The following is a 23774-nucleotide window of genomic DNA, read 5'->3' on the forward strand; positions in this document are numbered from 1 at the left end:
ATCATAGAGTTTACTAATTCAATGATTCACAAGGGTTTAACAGTTTCTTACCTTACCCATGGATCTATTGGACAAAACTCAATGATTACCCACTGTTAGAGTTCACCTAAATCATAAAAAAATCATTCAATTCCTCAATACCCAAATCCTAAAATCATGAAATTGAGGAGAGGAAGAACTGGAATAGAAATGCTAATTTCTTACCATTTTGTTCAAATAGAATTAAAGAGAATTTTGAGACAAACACGTGGCCACTGACAGTTCGTTAATCGGAGCTTCGGATTGAAAGTTATGAACGATTGAATTTCTTGGAGACGTTAGGATTTGTAAATGTGATTCTCCCACTTCTTCAGCACTCTCTTGGCTAAAATGAAGGAGAAGGCTTCGTATGAGTGCTATATAGGTTGGGCCTTGAGTCGGTTTGAGTCCAGTCCGATCGGTTCGGTCTGTTGGTCTATTTTTAAACCAAAATCTTTAAAATTAATGTCAAAATTTGTATTTTTAATATTTATACTCCTCTAGATTATAAAAATTTAATTTTCTAATTTCTTTGAATAATAATTAATTTATTGACTAATTATTTATTAATTTTTGGGGTTTACATCCTACCCACCTAATTAAGAATTTGTCCCCAAAATTCATATTCAGTTACCTGAAAATAGGTGTGGGTAGTCCTTTTTCATTTCTGACTCAAATTTTCAAGTGTGTTCCTCAATTCTAGCTCGACTCCAAGCAACTTTTACTAACGAGACTTCCTTTCCGCATAATCACTTAATACTAGTATCGTCAATTCGAACCGGAGTCACTTGAATCGTCAGATCCTCTTTCAATTGAATTGATTCAAGTTCTAAAATGTGGCTAGCATCAGAGGTGTATTTCCGAAGCTGCGACACGTGAAACACGTCGTGCAGGTTCGAAAGATGTGGTGGTGGAGCTATCTGATATGCCACTGGCCCGATTCTCTTCAGGATTTGAAACGGACCGATATAACGAGGATTTAATTTCTTTGCCTTGATCGCTCTACCCACTCCTGTTATTGGAGTAACTCTTAGGAATACATGATCTCCTTTATCAAATTCTAATGGTTTCCGTCTCTGATTGGCGTAGCTTTTCTGGCGATTCTGACCGGTAAGCATTCGACTTCGGATTTTCTTAATCTGTTTGGCGGTTTCAGCTACTAACTCATGTCCTAACAAACTTGTTTACCCAACTTCATATCAACATAGCGGAGATTAGCACTTTCTCCCATATAGAGCCTCATATGGAGCCATTTCAATGTTCGCATAGTAACTATTATTATATGCAAACTCTATTAGCGGCATATATCGATCTCAACTTGCTGGTTAGTCCAAATTGCAAGTCCTCAACGACGACTATAGTAACTATAATAACTAAAATTTTTTAATAATATTTATAAAATATTATTATTATTTATTTTTAAATTAAAAATATTATTTTAATTTTAAGATTTTTTTAGAAGAGGGGGGGGGGGGGGGAGGAGAGGAAGTGACTTTTTCTTTTTGTTTTCCTTTTAACGTACACATAATGTAGCTTTTTGAATTTCTAACAAAGGGAATAAGAACCAAAAAGCACCGAAAAAAATTAGTTACGTAGCAGATTGGAAGGATTACACATTATTTGACTTGAGAAGGACTTTGAAGATACACCTTTTTGACTTTGTCAACTTTAATTTGTCTTACCACTTATTCTCTTTCGGCTTCATTGTGCATATTATTTGCAGATCAATATTTTTTAAAATAAAAAAATTGATAAAATAATAAAATAAAAAATTAATCATTTTTAAATTAATAATAAAATACATATTTTATAAAATTACAAAATTAATAATAATTAATTTTTTATTTTACTATTTTTTAATTTTTTTTAAAAGATCTAAATTCATTATTTGCAATTTATAAACTATATCCCTTGTTTTTGGAATAGCAGAATTATGACCATTTTTTTTTAATATAGAAAAGAATATTATTCCAATAATAACATCAATTCATATAATTGCTTTAGGTAATATAAAATATAAATTAGTTGAATTTTATCTGAAAAGTGAGTGTTACCCGAAACTTATTAGCTACTATTTTCGTTATTTTTATCTTTTTAGGCAAAGACTATAAAACACTTCCCTCGTTATGAATTTTAATTAGTCACTAGACATATTGGTGAGGTGGTTCAATAACAATTAGTACATATTAATATAGGATATGTTTTGCCATTTTATTAAAATTACAGGACAATTTACACAAATAAAATGAATAAAAATAAATATTACGCAAATGTCTTAACTACAAATTGATTACGTTTTTTTTCTTAATAAAATATAACCTATTTACAATTAGGATATTTGCGTAATATTTGCAATTAGTACATATTGATATAGGATATATTTTAACATTTTTATTAAAATTGAGTAGATTTGATTTTTATTAAACAATGTAGTTAGATACATAACTACTCATGAATCTGTTTTTAAAAAAGTGATTCTTGTGTGAATAAATATGTTAAATATATATAACTATTTAAATTTTTAAGATATAAGCCTTGGTTTTATTAAGATTGTAGCAATAATACAAGACTTTGATTTTTGGTATCTTCTAGTTATGAAAACTGCTGTCATAAAATTATTTTTTTTAGAAGTTTGAGTTGATAGGAGAAAGTAATAATATAAATAATTATATTTTTAATACGTTCTATCAAATAAAAATCTCTTTTTAGATTTGTTTAATTTTTTGTATGGACACTTTTTTTTATTTATCTTATATTTTTTTTGGACTTTGATAAAATTGTGAAAGAATATAGGAAAAGAAAAGAAAGGATGAAGAAATTTTATTAATTGTTAATTGATTGAATTGTGAAAGTAAAACTAAATATATATAGAGTATTGCCTACGAAAGATAAAAGTAAATATAAGATAAAATAAGAAGATAACATAAAGATAAGATAAGATAAGAAAGACTAAAATTGTAACTAAATTTATGTATTTTATTGGGCTAAATTTGTGGGTCACGAGACTTCTTTATTGTTGATACGGGTTAAAGTGGAAGAGTAGTTTAATAGATTTCACTACGGGTCGAACTATTCTATATTTTTTTGGACATAAAACTCTGATACTAGCTATGTCATAAAATAATTTATCCTAAAATTTTAAATTAATAGAAAGAAATAATATATATGAATAGTTATATCTCTAACAGAAATTAATATTTAGATTATCTTATTAAATAATATTTTAATAATAACTTTAATTTTATTATTAAATAATGTTTTAAGAATAACTTTTATAAAAGGGAGAGTAATAATTAAACATTTAAACTTTACCAACTTAGTATGCAAATTTTCATTTTTATCCCATTCTTTTTACATGTCTTTTAGTCTCCTTTTATTGGGTTGTTGTAATTCAATCTTCTATATATAATATTTAATAAAGCAAATTAAAAAGCTATAAACCCTGCTAGCAATCTAATCCAATTTGTGATTCTTGCATGTATGGCATGTCTATCTATATATAATACTATATGAAAAAAAAAATTTAAGATGTTATTTTATAATTAAGTTTCACTATTTTTTTTTTATATTTTTTTCTCATTTTCTATCGACTTCTTCAATTAAATTTTTAGTTATCAATCCTTAAGTTATTAGATTAACTTAAACTTAATTATCAAAATATATTACTATTATTATTATTATTATCATCATTGAACACATGCATAAGCTACTTAATAATTAAATCAACTAACACAAACACATTGATTGCATACTTGACCGAAGCAACACATACACACTAATTATTAATTCACTAATTTATTTGATAACTGTCTTTTGTTATATACAAAAATTTGATCCAAAAAGTTAAAGCTAAGAGATAGGCTGCAAATGAGATATGCATGTGACTAATTTTTTTTTTTAGTGTCTTTGCATGTGACTAATTAGTAAAACTTATTATTCCGCGGACACTTTTGTTTTTGACCATTAAAAAATACTTTTAAGTCCCTGACTTTCACAAAATTTGGACGGATCAGTTTCTCCGTCCAAATGCCTCCCGTCAGGGACTGATCCGTCCAAATGCCTCTATCAGGGATTGATCCGTCCAAGTTTTGTGAAGGTCAAGGATTTAAAAGTATTTTTCAATGATCAGAGACGAAAATATCTGCGAAAAAAAAAGTCAGAGATCTATTTGTCATTCTCTCTGATTTATATTGAATAAGGACATCTACAATATATTTTTTTTTTAAATGCTAAACTCATCACCACCATGCATCATGTTATATACTTATATGTCATTCGCCTAATTTGATGTGTCAAGTCAAAAAGCATTTCTTGTTGGGTGTTAATTAATCACTAAACAAATGTCAAAAACAAAAAAGGTTTAGGAAGAAAAAATAAAACGGTCACTGCAAAGTGATGGCATGGATGAGATAAGCAACGTCAACGCCCCCTTCATCAATTCGGTTATATAATTCAGCCAAACACACACACTTTCTGAATTATTATGTGAACGTATTATATAAGAGGAAGAGTTTTAAGTGTACCAAAAATATTAATATTTTAATTATTTTAACTATTGATTTGAATTATAAAAAATATAAATTAATTGAAATTAATGTTAAAATAATTGGAATATCAATATTTTTGATACACTTAAATTTTTTTTATATAAGATACAAAATAATATATATAAGTGGAAAAATATGTATTAATAATTATTTCTCTCTCTATATATAAATTATCTAAGATATTATATATATAATTAAAAAATACATAGAAAATATCAACAATTATTTATTATAATTTAATATCAACAAAATATCTTTTATATAAGCGCCCTAGCTACATATTATTATTATTATTATTATTATTATTATTATTATTATTATTATTATTATTATTATTATTATTATTATTATTTCGTGATGTCGGCTGTGATCAATTCTTTTTTTATATGGTAGTACTTTAATTTCTGTTCTTGACCTTTTTTAGCCAAGATTTTTGTTTAACCTGTCTCTTGCATATCACTATTTTTATCTTGAGTAGTGTTATCTAAAATTCTATAGTTAGTGTTATTATTATAGTTTGTATGAATGTGCTAATAATATGTATAGAGTTTTGAAGGTTACTTGTTAAGATGGTTTGTAATAAAAGAAGTTATAAATTAATTTTCTAATAGTACATTGCAAATGAGTAGTATATTTGCTAATACTTTTAAATAATACATTAAATTGGTTTTAACTATTTTTATTTTGAATAAGTTAGCCTCTATCACAAACAAAATTGGCAAATTAATTCCTAACTTTTTAAAACATTACACAAATTATTAGTTCCTAACACAATAAAATATAAATTTAATTATACATAGTGTCTAATAACATTTTTTAAAAAGTGAAAAATTATCTTTTCATTTTATTAAACTTGTTTGACCTCTAATATTTTTTTCTAAAAAAAAATTGAATAATAATATAGTTTAATTGAGTGACTAATTAAATTGTCTTATATTTTTAAGAGATAAAGTAGCGCAAATATACATGAGTGTGTGTGTGAATTTTTATTGTATAAAAACTCCAAAAGAGGAGTGTTTTTATCGAATTAAACTACTGTTCATGACGTTGAATTAAAATTCAAACCATATTAATGAAATCAATTTGAGTAGTCAGTGATTCAAATTAAAACCAAACCAAACCAACAATTAAAGGTAATTTGATTCTCAAATTCACGAGTTCTTTTTTTTTTTTCAACTTAAAATATATACATCCAAATGATCCAATATTATTAGTCATGTCATGTATGGGTTCAACCTCTTTTTTCTTTTTGTTTAAAGGGAAAAAAAATTGTATATCTGGATATTTTCACAATTAAAATTTTAGTAATTAAATCATTCTAAATTTATTTTCTTTTTCTGCAAATTTTAAAGTATTTATTATCTCGATGGTATTATTAAGTAATACAATCTCATAAGTAAATATTATATATTTATATATATTATTGCAAGATTAAAGTATGCCATTTAACTTTAAACTACGACCCACACCAAACTAACCTAATTTTGATAAAATTGGTTTTCTTTAAATTTGCTTAGAAAATTTCTAACCTAACCAAACCAACCTAATTATTTAGTTTTGATAAATTCAAATTTATTTATTTTATTTTTGCCAAAATCTTCTATTTATATTATGACTCTAAATTTCTCAATTTAATAATTTAAATTTCATACATTATTGTTATAAAAATTTTAAATAGCCATTTAATTATAAATTGATACAACCGTTAAAGTATTTGACTAAATCATCTATTGATTTGAAAATTCTACAAATTAAATAGAACCATCTCATGCACATGGGAATAATATAAAATTAAATTCTCTTTTTGTCAATATATATATATATATATATATTGTTGCGAGTAAAATATTGGCCAAACCCAATTAGGATAGTTTCATTTACTATAAACAGAAATAGTAAAAATATAATAGGGAGAATTAAATAATTTATATCTTTTCCTTTCTGAAATTCTAATTATCTCTTTCCCTCTTAATTCTCTCTAATTTTCTCAGTTTGATTTAATTCTTTCTATATTCAATTTCTTTCTCCAACATATATATTTACATATGTATGTATTATAAAGTTGTAATCGGTAAGAGTAACATCTTTATATAATTATACATGTTTAGAAAATGTATTATATGATAAGTACTCAATGATATGTTGAGTTGAAAACACACACACACATATATGACTATGTTACGTATACATCAAAATCAGTCATTAAAATTAGTCACTAGTATAAAATATATATTAAAATATAAATATATATTAAAAATAAATTAAATCACAATAAATATTTATACACAAATACATTAGTAGTTAATTTTAATAACTGATTTTAGTGTATAAATAATTTTTTTGATATATATTTTTTAATTTTGATGCACTGTCAATATAAAATAATTTTATACGTACATCTAATTATGTAATATTACATTAATAAAAATAACTACATTTTATATTAACTGAATAAATAATCATTCAAAAAAAATATAATTATATGACTATGTAAAATGTTTTATACTGTCAAGTATATCAAAATATATATATATAATAACAACAACATGAAGGGCAAACAAGTTCTTAAGAAAATGACAAAGAAAAAAAAATGGTTTATAATAAATAATACTCCCCAACTCCCACTATAGTAGTGTGATTGAATCAAAAACTTCAAACCGACCACTGCAAACCAATGAATTAATATAGAAGATTCAGAGAACTTAACCAAATCCTACAAGAAAAAAAGGTTTTGCATTGAATAAATTTGTGTTAGGAAGTGAAAATAAAAATGTGTTTGTAATTTATATAGTCAACGAATGCAGAGTATTAAACTCGTTCCAGCCATTATAAAAATTGGTCTATGCATGATATTTACATTCAATTAACCTAGCTACTATATGTCAGGCTAGGTTGACGAATATGCTATTCATGCAAGAAAGAAAATTATTGGAATTCAAATTCCATAGGTCTTAGTCTTAATTACTATTATTATATTTATTGTTAGCACATGTTTTTGGCTATATATACAAGTAGCATATAGGTCTAGTTAAAACATTGTGGGTCCTTATTAGTTGACACAACTTTCAATTTAAAAATCTGAAAATGTTTTTCATATATTAGAATGGGCATAGAGTGTGTATTAATTAATAATTGTCTAGACTTTTATCTTCATAATTTTCTTTTTCTCTTTGTTCTCAACGCCGCTTAATTTTTTGGAATTAGTCACCTCAACACTCTTCAATGGTTATACAAGTATACAAAAATACGAACGAGATGTATGTTTATTGTCCCAATCATTCTTGTTAGTTCTAATCCCAAAAAAAAAAAAAATTTTTTTTACAAAATTTTTGTGTTTTCAATTCCTAATCGTAGTGCTTCTTCCTTCATGCCGCCTATTGCTACTAGTGGAGTAAAGATAATCTAATTCCATAATATAAGTATAACATTTCGCTTAATACTTAAAAATCTATAATTGAATGATATGAGGCTGCATTAATCGAGATACACGACAGAAAATTTTTTTTTATTTGTAAACTTTACCTTCAGCAAGCATCGATTTTTTCTATTTTTTTACGAATAAAATAATGTGTTTTTCTCATTTGACTAAAATCGATAAAAAAATAATCAAATCACACCATTTCTATAATAAATTTTGCTATTTTTTTTTAGTTGAAGGAACAAACTAGATTTTTACTTTATTTTTGGATAAATTACACTTATATAGTTTACCTAAAATTTATCAAAACTATACATATATATTATTTCTTTATTTATATATAAAAAATAGTGGATAACTAGTTTTTACTAAAATAGTTACTAGTTGAAAAATATAAGTGGATCTAGAGAGATTAACATGAAAAATGTACATGCTAAACTATAATTACAAAAATAATGACAAATTTTATTCGTATCAAATAATTATTAAAAAAAAATATCATATCCATAATTGTAGTCACTCAATAAAAATAAAATAAGACACACAAGAAATCATAATTCTCTCAATTTAAATAACTATGACTAAAATAATCGACTACTCTCCCTTTTTAATATGAATTTGGGTAAGTGCTTAATATTCCGCGTATCTATGCCCTTGATATCTCGCTCCTAATAGTGCACTGGTCTTTTTAGCTCAATTGAGCAGTGTATTGTTTTGTGTCGCGTCGTTCCTGAATATGGTACGAAGAGAGGGATGAAAAACAAAAATTTATCCGTAGTTTATCCATATGGTATTATTGTATCCATTCCCGGCCACTTCGAATTTTAAAATAAAAACAATAATGATGCAATGTTGTTCAATTATTATTTTCAAAAGTCTTTATTATTCGGAGTAGTATAACTTTTAGATACTTCTTATTTTTATTTATGTTATGACAATGTGATTTATGACTGAATGTCTATAATGTTAAATTATACACAATGCAAACAAATGGATTTTGATTTAATTTCTCTTGACATTCTCCTAACTTTTCTTCACATGAAAAGAAAATATTTCTTGTTGACCAAAAAAACTCTTATGCAATGCATGAAATAGACTTTAATTTTTTTTAAGCATTCTTTTAACATTACTTTGACTTTGGAATGTATTGAGTTCAAACCGGTATAAAAAAGTGGAAGTTTCCTTCCTTTACTAAAGGTTCTTATCCCAAAAGTTTTCTCGATTACCTTCTCTTACCGAAAGATTATCCCGATCGATCACTTTTTCTTACCGAAAGATCATGTCGATATCTTGTCTTTGGGGTAATCTTCCCTTATCGAATGATCATTCCCTCAGTTTTTTAATGCACATAAGATGTTTATTATAATGCATAATGCGTATGAAATAAAGAGATGTTATATCATGACATGCAATGCTACCATCTATATTCAGAAACATTTAAGATATGACATATGAAAAGATAGTATAAAACCCTTGCCTCCTGATTTCTGTAGAAATCCTATATATATTCCAACGCAAATAAATACGATTTGTTAGTAAAGAGAAACTTGTTTCATGGTTAGACTTTGCGTATATTCTGATGTAGGTATGAATCTTTGACTGGATAGAAAGGAAATCTCTATATTCCGTAGTTTGCATAGTTCAGAGGAGTTTGGCGAAGGGTTTAGAGTGAGAGTAAAAAAGTGAGAAGAAATAATGATTTTTCTTATAATAAAATAGAAAAAGTATATGAATGACAACTTATAGACATAATAGAAGATAGAGAAGGTAGGTTATTTAGAACGTTTTGTATATAAAAATAAAGAATAAAATGAGAAAGAAAGGACTCGAATAGTTCTTAGGTATGTACAGATTGTGTTAGGAGAGTCTAACTCGCGTTTAGGTGAAATCTTCAATCCCAATCGTCACTTTGCAAGTCCTATAAAGTTTATATGTTTGGAATTTGAAAACAGCTATTAGGCGCAAATTTATAGATAATTTAGTTAGCTTTAAAATGAACTTTAAATGAAGTCAATCGCATAACCACAGCTTGAGATATTCACAAAATACTATTAGACTATTAGTATATCAGGCTGACTGGTTAGAGTGCGATTTTCTACTATGAACTTATATTATCTACTTAATTTAAATTTGATTTTACACTCAATTTAAAGAATAAAAGTTAGTTTTCTTATCTTTTCTTATAATTAAAGATCATTCAATCCAATAAATATAGAATTAATTATGACTATATCTTAAAAGATTATTTATTGTCAATTAAAAGAAATTCACTAAAATTAGTATTTTTATATTTTTAAATTTTAAATTAAATATGCTAGTTTTTTAAATGTATTATTTTTTAATATTTTATTATGAAATTAAAATTTAAATTATTATAAACTTAATTAATTAAATAATAAACATAATTAAAAAAACTGAGATGTTAAAAAAAAAAACCAACAATATGCTACGGACTTATACATCCCAAAATATTAGATTCAAGCTCAAACCTGGGTTTGGAAGTTTGAAACTTGAAAGAGTTATAAACAATAATACAATTATTCCTTGCAAGAAAAATCATATTTGACGAAATATATTCAAATTCCTTTATAAGAAAATGTTTAACATACATTTAAACAACGAGTATGTGTTTCGAATTATGCATTGACTTAATGCTAATGTCAATGCAACGTTCTAATTAATGTTTTAAATTTGGTACTCATCATGGCTTTAGAGATGCTAATAGATCAGAAACTTTTAAGAAGCTTAACCATGTTAACATTAAATATTACAGAGCAACATATTCACAAGCCGGTTTATGAAATTTTGAAAAATAATACTCATGGGTTGTCATTCTACTTATTATTTATCACTATGTCTGTCATGGTAGAAATCATCTATATTTGTGGTAGAAGCTCATCACCATTCTAATATGCATTGTCTTTTTTGTTGGGTTTTTTTTCTCTCCTTTGTGAGGTCCAAACCCAACATTTTGAGGGTGTTTCTTTGCATCCATTGTGCCACAACTCTATCAAGTGAGAGAACATAAGATAAAAAAACACCACATCCAACTCAAAACCTTAAGATATTAAATTAATGGGTCTCTCATCTTATAAACTATTCACTCTTTCTTACTTTCTTTGATGTGGGACTAACTTCAACACTCCTCACATTTCTAACACTATTTTAATTAAAGACACAATTATGTAGTTGCAAGTGAAGAGACTAGGAAATTCCGGAAAGAGGAAACAAACCATAAACAATTAAACATACTAGAATTGGTGGATTAAGTAACTCAGAAGGTCTCGATTGAAAAAACAAGTCCAAATTTTTTTTTGGTAGATTGAGGGGCCAAAGGCCCAAGTCCAAATTTAAAAACTCACTCATGCAAGTGTCATATATATAATGAAAAAGAAAAACTTCTTCTTTTTGGACTCGAACACGATATTTGTCTAAATGGGAGTTTATTAGGCCTTTTTGACAAGCCCATTTATAGAAAAATAAAGCCCACTAATAAACAATAAAAAATAAAAATCACAGAAACATGTCCAGGTAAACAAAAATATGAAAACCTCACATATCCATCACCGAAAAAAAAAATCATATTCTAATTAAGCAAGCCTCTTCTCTCTCTCTCTCTTGCTTCATTCTCTCTCTCTCTCTCTCTCTCTGCTCTTGATCGATCTTCGAGCGCCAACTGCTCTTTGCAGGTGAATCTCCAGTTCTTCTATGTTCCTCTCTCTTTCTGCTACCCTCAATTCAGAGTTGCTTTCAAATTTTAATTTCACCATTCTGAATCTGATCTTTTTTTATTGAAATTAATTCCTATTGTACTGCATCATCATCCACTCACATCTAACTATTTGATTGAAAACCAAAAAAAAAAAAAAAAAATCCCAGCACTTTCACTCTTCTTCATTTTGTTCTTTTTCTGTTCATAGGTCTCTCTGGTTAGCTTAATTTTACTTGCGAATTTCTACTCTCTCTTTTTAAAAATAATTTAGGGTCTGAAACTGAGTTTTTATCTTTTACATAAAATAAAATTTGTAAATTTGTTCAAAGTCATTAGCTTAAGTTGAAACAGGGCAATGAAAGGGATATGTTGATATGCATTTGGATCGGTATGTGTAAGAATGATCTAATTCGTAGTAATAGTAACAGTATCATGAGTACTTGAAAATTTTGATGTCGCATTTTATTTTATTTTTTTGCTGAATTATAGTCCACACATTATTGGGTTTGATTTCAAAGTTTTTGAATGGTAATGAGACAAGAACCTTTATGAATTTAAATATCTTCATGATTTGACACTGGAAATGAAAATATAATTGTCTAATCTTTCTATAATAGATGTAGCATATTGAACTTAGTGAGAATAGATTTACATTTATGGTGTGTGTGGTTGGCGGAATTATAAATAATTCCTAGGAATTTTAAGATGGGAATATTATATGCTTATGTTTGGTTCAAAGTTTGAAAAGCTATTTTCATGCAAGTTTGATTCTAGGGATCAAAATCTCATCATTTCAATTCCCACCTTCCTCTTGGGTATATTTGATTCCCATGGAAATGGAATCTTTGTAAGAAAGTAATACTTGAACCACACACCCCCTTACTGATGATCGGTCAAAGGGAACTGAAATCCTTGTTTATTTGTGTGGTTTGTGTTTGGGATCAGATATTGTTAGGGTTGAAAGAAAGAAAGATGTCGGGGCAAACACAGCGTCTGAATGTTGTCCCCACGGTGACGATGCTGGGAGTGGTGAAGGCTCGTTTGGTTGGAGCCACGCGTGGTCACGCTCTCCTAAAGAAGAAGAGTGATGCACTTACTGTGCAGTTCAGGCAGATCCTGAAGAAGATTGTGTCTACCAAGGAATCAATGGGGGACATCATGAAGACCTCTTCTTTTGCTCTGACCGAGGCAAAGTACGTTGCTGGTGACAACATTAAGCATGTTGTGCTCGAGAATGTTCGTGAGGCCTCCCTCAAGGTCCGATCCCGGCAGGAGAATGTTGCTGGTGTTAAGCTTCCCAAGTTCGAGTATACCAATGACGGCGAGGTTAACAAGAATGACCTCACTGGATTGGCCCGGGGTGGCCAGCAGGTGCAGCAGTGCCGAGTTGCTTACATCAAGGCAATTGAGGTCCTTGTGGAGCTTGCCTCTCTTCAGACATCCTTCCTCACACTCGATGAGGCAATCAAGACTACAAACCGGAGGGTTAATGCCCTTGAGAATGTGGTGAAGCCTAGGTTGGAGAATACCATTAGTTACATTAAGGGAGAATTGGATGAGCTAGAAAGGGAGGATTTCTTTAGGTTGAAGAAGATCCAAGGATATAAAAAGAGGGAAATCGAGAAACAGATGCAATCTGCCAAGATGTTTGCTGAGGAACAGGTTGCTGAGAAGCTTGCGTTGCAAAGAGGTATTTCACTGAATAATGCTCAAAACATTTTGTCTGCAGCAACCCAGAAAGACGAGGATATCATTTTCTGAATGTAGAGCATTGGTTTTGTTTGGTTTTCATTGTTCTGAATATAAACTTGGCTCTGTTGTCGTGTGCTGCCGCTGCATCCTCTGGGTGAGAAACTTACTTACAATTGTTTAGACGATAGTGTTCTGTACCATGAATAAAGGAGCTTGGTATATGTTCAATTATTTGTTTGTTATTTATGAACATCATTTATATCATATTCAGAGGTATCGAGACAATCAGCACTCCAAAGTATGGTTCTTCTAGTATCTTATGAATGTTAGGTATGTGGTGATTACCTTTGATTTCCCATTCGAAAGTATGTTACATGCTATAATGGAATCTATTTGTTGTAGCTGAATCATGATTTATGGAACATGTGGAAGAGCAAATTTATATTTATTAGGACTTATATCTTTTGTGATGCTGATTGCATTAGTTTAGTCTTCCAATGACACTTTCGTTGTATCTAAATTGTATTTGGAGCTTATTAGCTGTATTTCACATTATTGTCTAATCCATGTTCCACCTTGGAGGATAGGCTCTGCTGTTAATTTTTGTATCATAAGTATTTTACTTGTGTCAAGACCTCATTGGCAAAATAGTTTTGTCTATTTTGAGATGGTAAAAAAGGGCTGAGAGTAATGCACATCAGGACAAGAAAGCAAAAAGTTTGTTTCTAAGGATCTTGATTGTTATTAAGTTTTTATTTGCTCATTTAATGATAATCCTCCACTAGATGCTCCTTTTTTCAGTGTGTGTTGGTTAGTGGTTAAGAGTTGCTGCATAAACTTAAGCTGTAATGCAGAGAACTTACATGTGCATCATAAAATTGAAGGAAGAAACTGAATGATAATGATAATGTTAGTTGAAGGGGAAAAAAAAATGCATTATCTATTCAGCATCTCTGCTTTTGTTTTTGTGTACATATGTCCTGTATTAGCACCTTAAATTCAAACATTTTCGTGCTTCCCTGTTTCAGCAATGTACAAATTTTGCTACATTTTGACTATTCTTTTATACTTAAATTGAATTTCGTTTAGACTGAAGCAATCAAATACATATGTTGTGTGAAATTCTGAGAGCTGCTCGGTCCATTACTTCACATTTCAATTTTATTATTTTGTAAATTTTGCTTAATTGGTTTAGTTCAACCGAAATTTGATTGTCCATTAAGTTAAATGATTTGCTTTTGGACGTTCTTTTATATTGGTTAATTCCTGACAACTAAAAAAGGTTAATCCATTGAATTTTCTAGACAAAACAATTAGCTATATTCTCAATTAACTTTGTTTTAACCGGAAAAACTAGTGTTATTAACAACTAAACCAAAGTATTTTTTTTTATAAGAACCAACTAAACCACAATTTTATTGGGTACACATAATCCATCACTGCGACTTGGCTCCGCAACTTACACCTGAGATGTACCAGCTCCCTGTATAAATAAAGAATGAATTTCAGTTTGGTAACATTAACTCCAATGCAAATAATCAATGTAGAAAAATAGACTAAGAGCACCAAAGAAGGAGGAAAATGTTTAAATATAATACTTAATAAAAAATATGAAATACTTGAAACTATGACATTTTTTATTTTTTATTTTTTATTTGTCAACAACTATCAATATATACAAAGAGCACGCTAAAATTAAATGAAATATCTTGATATAAAAAAAATAGATGGAATACTCATGCAAACAACTTAACAATTACAAATAATTATTTGAGTCACGATGTATGTAAACTTTATGATAAAATAATCACAAAACAAAATTACATTGTCAAAGTAAAAATGCATCCACACACAAACAACATTTTATATATGGTGAAGTTTCCTATACTTTCTTTAAAATAAAAGGTAAATTATTTCTAGTGACATATATAGTGATTATCATAAATAATCCTTTCACCAGAACTTCAAGATTCACGTTATCTTCTCTTTTCTTTTCAATTGACGCTATGTTTCTCTTAAAATTTGATAACAATATCATTACATTTTTAAAAATATTTACACATAGTACCAAAAACATTGCTTGACAAAACAGATTTCTCTACTGCAGTAGAATTGAGGGATGAAGTAGCGTTTACAAGATTATTACTATTTGGACCACTGTCGCTACTGCCCTAAGTGAGTCCACCAGGGAGACTCAGAACCATTTGATAAATTGCGGTTACGATGAGAGTAGCAACTATCATGACAGCGTTGCGTTGATGTTCCCTTATTTGCATTCTACCACGACCCATTAGTATGAAAACAAGTGACCGAAGTGACTTAAATTTTAGTTTGTCTTTACGGTTGGAATCATCATCAACCGCTGCACCACGTTTTGCTTTAACTTTCAATAATGTTTCTGTAATCGTTAGCAAAGCATGAACTTCAGCTAAGTCTAATCACTGTATATATCGCGAGGAGTAATTTATTCTTTATTTTAAAGAGGGTAGAGTAGAATTCACGTATGTATGTATATATATATATATATATATATATATATAAAAGTTAAATTTCTTTTGGATGAAATTGATAACTTCGGTGGATGAATTGGATATTTGCTTACAATTATGCTTCATCAAATTATCAATAATTGTTTATATAGATGAAATCATTCAGTTATCATATCAAAATTAAATATTGTTATGTTGCTTAACTCTAATTTATAAGATATAGATAAAAATAAAAAGATGTATATATAAAAAAACATGTAATCATGACAATCATATATTATTTTTATAAAAATAATAATTAAAGACGCGGGACAAATCATATATAGTTGCTTTGCCAGTTGAGAAATTAGTATGTATATGAGTGTGTATTTTGTTTTTTATTTATTATAGATAAGGAGACTTAAATTTACGATTTTTTTAAACGAGTATAAAGAGATTATGTTATTTGAATTATAATTCATTATCATGAATGTTTATTCATGACTTGGGAATTAAGATACTATATGCCATGGGATAAATTCCTTTAACTATGTCTTGTTCTTATCTTCAGAAATGCCACTATTTTATTTTATTTTATTTTTATTGTGGTCCATATCTTATCTACTCTTATGTAAGTTAATGTTTTTTCTACAGAAATTATTTTATTTATAAACTAATTTCAAGTTAATTTAGCTTAAATTAACGGAACCAAATTGGCAAAATATCAGGTGCTCCGTTGTTTCTATATTTGTCTTCCCCACTTGTCTCACTTATTATTTGTTAATTCATGAAAGTGAAATTTGGTTTTCACTGTGAAAATGTGATTGTTGGAGTTTGTTAATGATTAATTGCTTATTTATTATAGTAATTCTATTAGCATGACTAAGATATATATAGTTAGATCATTCATTTTATATTTTTACTCTATTAGTTAGAATAACAATTTTGTTAGTCTCTTGTATATAAGGCTATTCTTTGTTTAACAAGCTCCAACAGTGATGGTGGTACCAAACATATGAAAGTATGTATATATAATTTTATTCAATTTTGAGCTATAGTGCCACAAATATTTTTAAATTATATATAAAGGGAGTGATCAACATCTATAAAAAGATAGTATATCTGTATTTGATTCTACAATCATCCATACACTGAAAATTAGTAATCACTATGCGGAAAAAAAAATATTCAACATTTTATAAAAAAATTTATTATATATTATAAATATATTTAATTATTTTTCTATTATAAATTTAATTATTTTTTATAACAAATTAATTAATTCCGTTTATGTTACACTTGCGGTATGTAACCGGTCCCAAATCCGGATAAAGAAGGAAAGTTGTGTTAGGTCTTCGACAACCAACATAAAAACATAGTCGAACCCCCATGACATGAATCAAAGACATTATTGTACTAAAACTAGGTCGTTGCCCGGAAGCAACGCGCTATATGGCTCGAGTACGGTGTCAAATGAGCAAGAGCTGCTGCATCGGGTGTCCGGATGTAGTGTTAAATGAGTAAGAGTTCCTGCATTTTCGTGAACGGACGAGGGTAAATGAGCTAGTTCACAAAGTAAAAGGTAAAGGTTGGAGCGACAGAAGGTTGAGATTTGGGACATGAAACATAGGCACTCTAACAGGAAAGTCCATGGAGGTGGTGGACACCATGACAAGAAGGAAGATTAACATTATGTACCTACAAGAAACAAAATGGCTTGGTGCGAAGGCTAGAGAGTTGGATACTTCTAGTTTCAAATTTTGGTATACAGGAAATGTGAAGATTAAGAATGGGGTTGGTATTATTGTGGATAAGCAGTGGAAGAAGGACGTAGTGGATGTCAAGAGGGGGGAGATCGGATCATCTCTATCAAACTTGTGGTGGAGGAAGGTACTTTTCATGTGATAAGCGCCTATGCACCGCAAGTGGGTTCGGACGAACAACACAAGATAAGGTTTTGGGAGGATCTAGAGAGTTTGGTCCAAGGCATACCTTCGTCAGATAAGATTTTTTTTAGGAGGAGATTTAAATGGTCATGTTGGAAGAGAAATGACTGAATATGGAAGTATTCACGGAGGCCATGGTTTCGGGGTGATAAATGCCGAGGGTAAAACTATTTTGGACTTTTCCTCAACCTTTGACCTTCTCATCGTAAATACATGTTTTAAAAAGAGAGACGAACATCTTATAACCTATAAGAGTGGCATGACAAGCTCTCAAATCAACTTCTTATTGAGGAGAATCGACCGAAAATTTTGCATTAATTGTAAAATTATCACGGGGAGAGTTTGACAACACAACATAGAATGCTCGTCATGAATTTTCACGTTGAGCAAAAGTTGAAGAAAAGACATCATACAAAGAACCCAATGACGAGGTGGTGGCAGATGAAAGGTGGGGAACAAAGAAGCTTCCTAAGACAGGTAGGAAAAGAGGCAAATTAGGATGAGAAAGGAAGCGCGGAAGAGATGTGGAGGGAGATGGCAGAAGTTATTAGAAGAACAGCAAAATAAAATTTTGGTGAATATAAAGGAATAAGACCAAGAGACAAGGAGTCTTGGTGGTGGAATGCGAGTGTATAAGAAAAGATAAAGATAAAAAGGGTGTTTTAAAGAATGGTCTTTATGTCGCAATGCAGATAATTGGGAAAAGTATAAGGTGGCTAAGAAAGAGACAAAAGTGGCTGTAAGTGAGGCAAGAACAAGAGCATATGAGGGTCTCTACCAGTCTTTGGGTACGAAAGAAGGAGAAAAAGATATATATAGAATCGCAAAGAGCCGTGAAAAAAGAACAAGAGATTTGGATCAGGTTAAGTGCATAAAGGATAAGGATGGAGAGATGCTAGCTCAAGAGGAGAAGATTAATGAAAGGTGGAAGAGCTACTTCTACGAGTTATTTAATGAAGGACAGAAGACTCTTCCGAGCTTTGGTCGGTTATGCACAAGGGAAGAAGATCAAAACTTTGACTACTATCGAAGGATTCGAGACTTCGAGGTAAAAGAGACTCTAAAGCAGATGAAAAATTGCAGGGCAGTAGGACTTGATAATATCCCGATTGATGTTTGGAAGGGCCTTGGAGGGAAAGACATCAACTGGTTAACCAAGCTTTTTAATGAGATTTTAAGGTCAAAGAAGATGTTTGATGAGTGGAGAAAAAACACATTGGTACCTATCTACAAAAATAAGGGGGATATACAAAGTTGCAGAAACTATAGAGGGATCAAGCTCATGAGCTATACCATGAAGTTATAGGAAAGGGTGATAGAACAGAGATTGAGAAAAGAGACACAAGTAATAGAGAACCGAAGCGATATACTTGTTAAGAAGGATGATGGAGAGATATCGTAATAATAAAAGGGATCTACATATGGTTTTTATTGATTTGGAAAAAACATACGATAGGGTGCCAAGGGATGTTTTATGGAGGGTTTTAGAAAAGAGGAGAGTAAGAATCGCATATATTCGTGCAATTAAAGACATGTACGATAGGGCCACAACTAGTGTGAAGACTCAAGGTGGTGTGACAGAGAAATTTTCTATTGGTATAGGATTACACCAGAAATCATCCTTAAACCCATATCTTTTCACATTAATCTTGGAAGTACTCAAAGAGCACATCCAAGAACCTGTGCCATGGTACATGCTTTTTGCCGATGATATCGTCCTTATGGAAAAGTCAAGAGAAGACCTAAATAAGAAGTTGGACTTATGGAGAGAAGCTCTAGAAGTGTATGGTCTGCGCATAAACCGTAGCAAGACGAAATATATGAAATGTAAGTTCAGTCTGAGAAGGGAAAACCCTAATATAGAGGTGAAAATTGGAGAAAACATCCTACCAAAAGTTAAAAGTTTTAAGTATCTTGGATGTATCATACAGGATAATGGAGAGATTGAAAAAGATGTAAATCATAGGATCCAGGCAGGTTGGTCGCGGAGTGCATATAGTTTTATATGCGACAAAAAAGTGCCTTTAAAACTTAAAGGTAAATTCTATCGCACTGCTATGAGACCGGCTATGCTTTATAGTACGGAGTGTTGGGCAGCCAAAGGGGAGCATAAACATAAGCTGAGTGTGGCAGAGATGAAGATGTTGAGATGGATGAGTGGTCATACACGATTGGATAAAATAAGGAACGAAGATATAAGGGAGAGAGTTGGAGTAGCACCCATTGTGGAAAAGATGGTTGAAACGCGTCTCGGGTGGTTTGGACATGTGAGAAGAAGACCGACAGAACACCCAGTCAGGAGGGTGAATGAGATGGAAGATGGACAATGGGTAAAAGGAAGAGGAAAATCTAAGAAGACCATCCATGAGGTAGTCAAACGAGATCTATAGGTAAACTGTCTCTCTGTAGATATGATACATGATATAGTACAATGGCGTCGTTTGATTCATGTAGCCGACCCTATCTAGTGGGACAAGACTTTGTTGTTGTTGTTTATAACAAATTAATTATTAAAATAATTAATTATTAAAATATATAATATATAAATATATAATAATTAATTTAGTGATTAATTTTTAGTATATACGAAATATTTTAATTAATTTTATAATTAAATAGATTTGATTATTTAAAATAGAAAGATGTGATGAGTATACATCATGTTTTAAGTAATTACTACAAGAGCATGAGTAATTATTAGAAATTTTAATTCATCTTTTAATACTTAATTAAGTAAAATTTAAAAATACATATGATTTAATTTATTAAAAATATAAAAAATTAAAAAAATTAAAAAATTATAAAACAAATTAAAATTCTTAATATATAATTTTTAAAATGAGATATCAATTATATTTAGTGAATTAGGATGAATTGAAAATGTATTTTTTTAATTGAGAGAATAAAATATAATCTTTCATATTTTAATATTTTTTTGGTTTTATTTACAAAATAAATGATAAAATATCATAGTTTATCTTCTTAAAAAAAATTGAAAAGATTCATTCTGTAAGAGAATTTAATAATAATCATGTATGTATTTCAAAAACCACTCTTCACAAATAGAATTTTTTTTGTTCAAGTCTCAACATTGAGGGTGTCAACTGTAGCGTTGTAAGATTAGTTTGACTGTTCGATCGAGTATCAAGAGCAAGTAGGACCTCACCATCCTCCTTCTAATAAGCTTGGTTGCAAAATAAGTTCTTGATTTTCAGACCCAATTTCACTCATGATTTGACTGTTTTGGTTGAAGATTAAGAGAAAATATCTAGTGGTAAGAATTTTTTCTTTTTATTAAAGTACAATTATTGTTGGGTTAAAAGTTAATACACATTGTATTATTTTATGAGTGTTAGAATAATAAAAAATATTACTTGTTATTTTTTATTCGGTCTTTAAATTTAATATTATATTATTTTAATTTTTTAATTAATTATGTCTCTTATTTTTAAAAAATTATTATTATTTTTAATTAATTTAAATTTTATATTTATTATTCTTATAAATTTTAGCGCAAGAATTTAGAACTTAAGACACTAAATAAATATAAATGTACTAATCAGCTATCAGTTATGTTTATCATTGTGCTAATTCACATAGTACTATTTCATGAGTATTAAAATTATATAACAACATCCGAATTTTTCTATGTCAAGAACCATAAATAAATACACAAATAGAACATAGACCTAAACTCATATTTTACTACTTAGGTTTCAGATGTACCAACTTCTTGAGATGTACTAAATTCCTAGATAAATACATTAAAAGAGTATTTCAGCATGTTATATTAACTCCAATAGAAATAATCAATGAAAAAAAACCAGAATAACCACATGAAATACAGGAGAAAAATGTTTAAAACAAAATCAAAACTATCAAATACTTTATGCCAATTATCAATATATATACAAGAAACATAAAACTAAAATCAAATGAGATATCTTAAAACAGAAAAAAATAGAAACAATAACAGTTTTTAATAAACGAACCACAATCCACATGAAAAGTAGAAAAAAAATACTATGTTTAATTAAAATTATGAAATACTTGAAGTCATAACAGTTTTTAATTTTTATTTGTCAACAATTATTAATATATACAAAGAACATCACGTTAAAATCAAATGAGATATCCTAATAAAAAAAATGGAAACAATATCAATTATATTTTGATGATTTTATGATAGGCAGAAACTATGATTACTCATGTAAAGGAACTTCACAATGTATGCAAATTGCAAACCTGATGATAAATAATCACAAAGAAAAACAATATTATAAAGGTTTAATTACTCTATTGGTTCTATAGTTTCGCAAAATTTTCAATTAGGTTCCTATAGTTTTTTTTCTTTTAATTGAGTCCTTGCACCAAAATTTTTTTTAATTGGATTCCTACACTTTTTTTCTTTTTATTTAGGTATCTATACCAATTCTTTTTTTTAGTTTGGTCTCTATAAAATTAAACCAATTATTACTAAAAATAACTTAATTGAAAAAAAAAATTTAGTGCAGGACTCAATTAAAAAAAATATAAGGACCTAATTGAAAATTTTACAAAATTATAGGGATTAACGGAGAGTAATTAAACCTGTTATAAAACTACAAATGCATCCACACACAAACAACAAAATCATAACTAAAACAAACAATATGCCAAGATACATCATAAAAATTAGATAAATCATGATGATACCTGCTTAATCAGTTGCCATCTCACAAAACGTGACTTCTGTTCCAAAATTCATTATTTTCATCCATACTCCGGCGTCAAAGGTTTGAGGCGCATTATCTCCAGAATGTGCAGTAAAAGTAATGTAATACATCATGCCAGCAACAACATGGCTACTAGCCTTCACAAGGTGATCAAGCTCATAACTCGCATTCTACATGGTAATAACAATAATCATTAGTGAATGAGATTATAAACATAAATTAAAATCAATAAAGCAAAAACCATCATCATAGACAATACGTTTTGGTCATTGTATACTTGCAAGGCTTGTTTAGCATAATTGCTCAAGAGTTTCTCATATCTTTCATCTATGTTAATGTCTGCACCTCCGCCAACCGGAGGATGCCTCCTATGTCCGGATTCAACTGAATCTGAATCTGAACCTGAACCTGAACCTGAATCTGAATCTGAATCTGAATCTTCATCAGAAGAAGTTACTACTTCCACCGTGTTATTCAGTTTATCATCAATCTCGTAATCTGAATCTAAATCTGAACCTGATCCTGAATCTGAATCTTCATCAGAAGAAGTTATTACTTCCACCGTGTTATTCAGTTCTTCATCAATCTCGTCCCTACTACTTTTATCTCCAACAGTAGCCATAAGAAAACGCACAGGAGAAGCACGCGAAGTTTTAGTCAATGATGCACAACAAATCACAAATTAGGGTTCTTAATTTCCTATTTATTATTTTTTGCCGTGCCTTTTTTTTTTTGGCACCTTCGATTGACGGAGGTAAGTGTTGGGCTTATAGGTTGGGCTTTTTATTGGGTACCTTTAGCATTCTGATTCTGTTTATTGGGCTTATACTTTGATTTTTATTTTGGGACGAAGCTAATTTTTCGTAAATATAATTCAATAATGATACAAATAATCACAAATCAATTAAATTATATATATATATATATATATATATATATATATATATATACTGCTGGTTTAAGTGCCATTAAATCAATTAAATTATATTTTTTTATTTTTTAATGTCATAATTAAATATCTAAATATAAAATTATTTTTAGTTTTATAAAAAAAATTTTAAAAGAATATCATTTAAAAAAAAATTCGAGAACGCGGCCAAACAAACTCAGTGGCTAGAAAAAGAAACTGTGTGTGTGTAAAAGGCGATGAAATGAATATTAAAAGAACAAAGAAAAAAAATATTAAAAAATATTAAGCTATAGTTCGGCCGCCTCAATAATGTGAAGAAAATATCTGCCAAAAAAAAATCTGAAGAAA

At 29.1% G+C, this 23774-nt stretch overlaps 2 protein-coding genes across 4 annotated transcripts; one reads left to right on the top strand and one right to left on the bottom strand.

The window, feature by feature from the left end:
• The first annotated feature begins 11512 nt into the window (after positions 1-11512).
• Positions 11513-13794, top strand: LOC112775357 (V-type proton ATPase subunit D). Its single transcript, XM_025818930.3, has 2 exons — positions 11513-11672; positions 12641-13794. Exon 2 carries the CDS (start codon positions 12668-12670, stop codon positions 13454-13456), a length of 789 nt encoding a protein of 262 aa, XP_025674715.1. The 5' UTR covers positions 11513-11672; positions 12641-12667; the 3' UTR covers positions 13457-13794.
• Positions 13795-14683: 889 nt separating this feature from the next.
• LOC112775358 (uncharacterized) lies at positions 14684-23272 on the bottom strand. Of its 3 annotated transcripts, none has more exons than XM_025818931.2 (3): positions 22776-23272; positions 22497-22686; positions 14684-14870 (listed from the first exon to the last, which is right to left on the bottom strand). In XM_025818931.2, the coding sequence occupies exons 1-2, from the start codon at positions 23136-23138 to the stop codon at positions 22501-22503; spliced, it is 549 nt and encodes a 182-aa protein (XP_025674716.1). In that variant the 5' UTR covers positions 23139-23272; the 3' UTR covers positions 14684-14870; positions 22497-22500. The 3 variants fall into 3 exon arrangements, with proteins under 3 accessions (XP_025674716.1, XP_072083176.1, XP_025674717.1); XM_072227075.1 differs by lacking the exon at positions 14684-14870 and adding an exon at positions 15374-15785 and having other exon boundaries at positions 22776-23187; XM_025818932.2 differs by lacking the exon at positions 14684-14870 and adding an exon at positions 21343-21552 and having other exon boundaries at positions 22776-23187.
• Positions 23273-23774: the final 502 nt, after the last annotated feature.

This window comes from Arachis hypogaea, chromosome 19 (assembly GCF_003086295.3).
Source record: "Arachis hypogaea cultivar Tifrunner chromosome 19, arahy.Tifrunner.gnm2.J5K5, whole genome shotgun sequence".
Classification (NCBI taxonomy): Eukaryota; Viridiplantae; Streptophyta; class Magnoliopsida; order Fabales; family Fabaceae; genus Arachis; species Arachis hypogaea.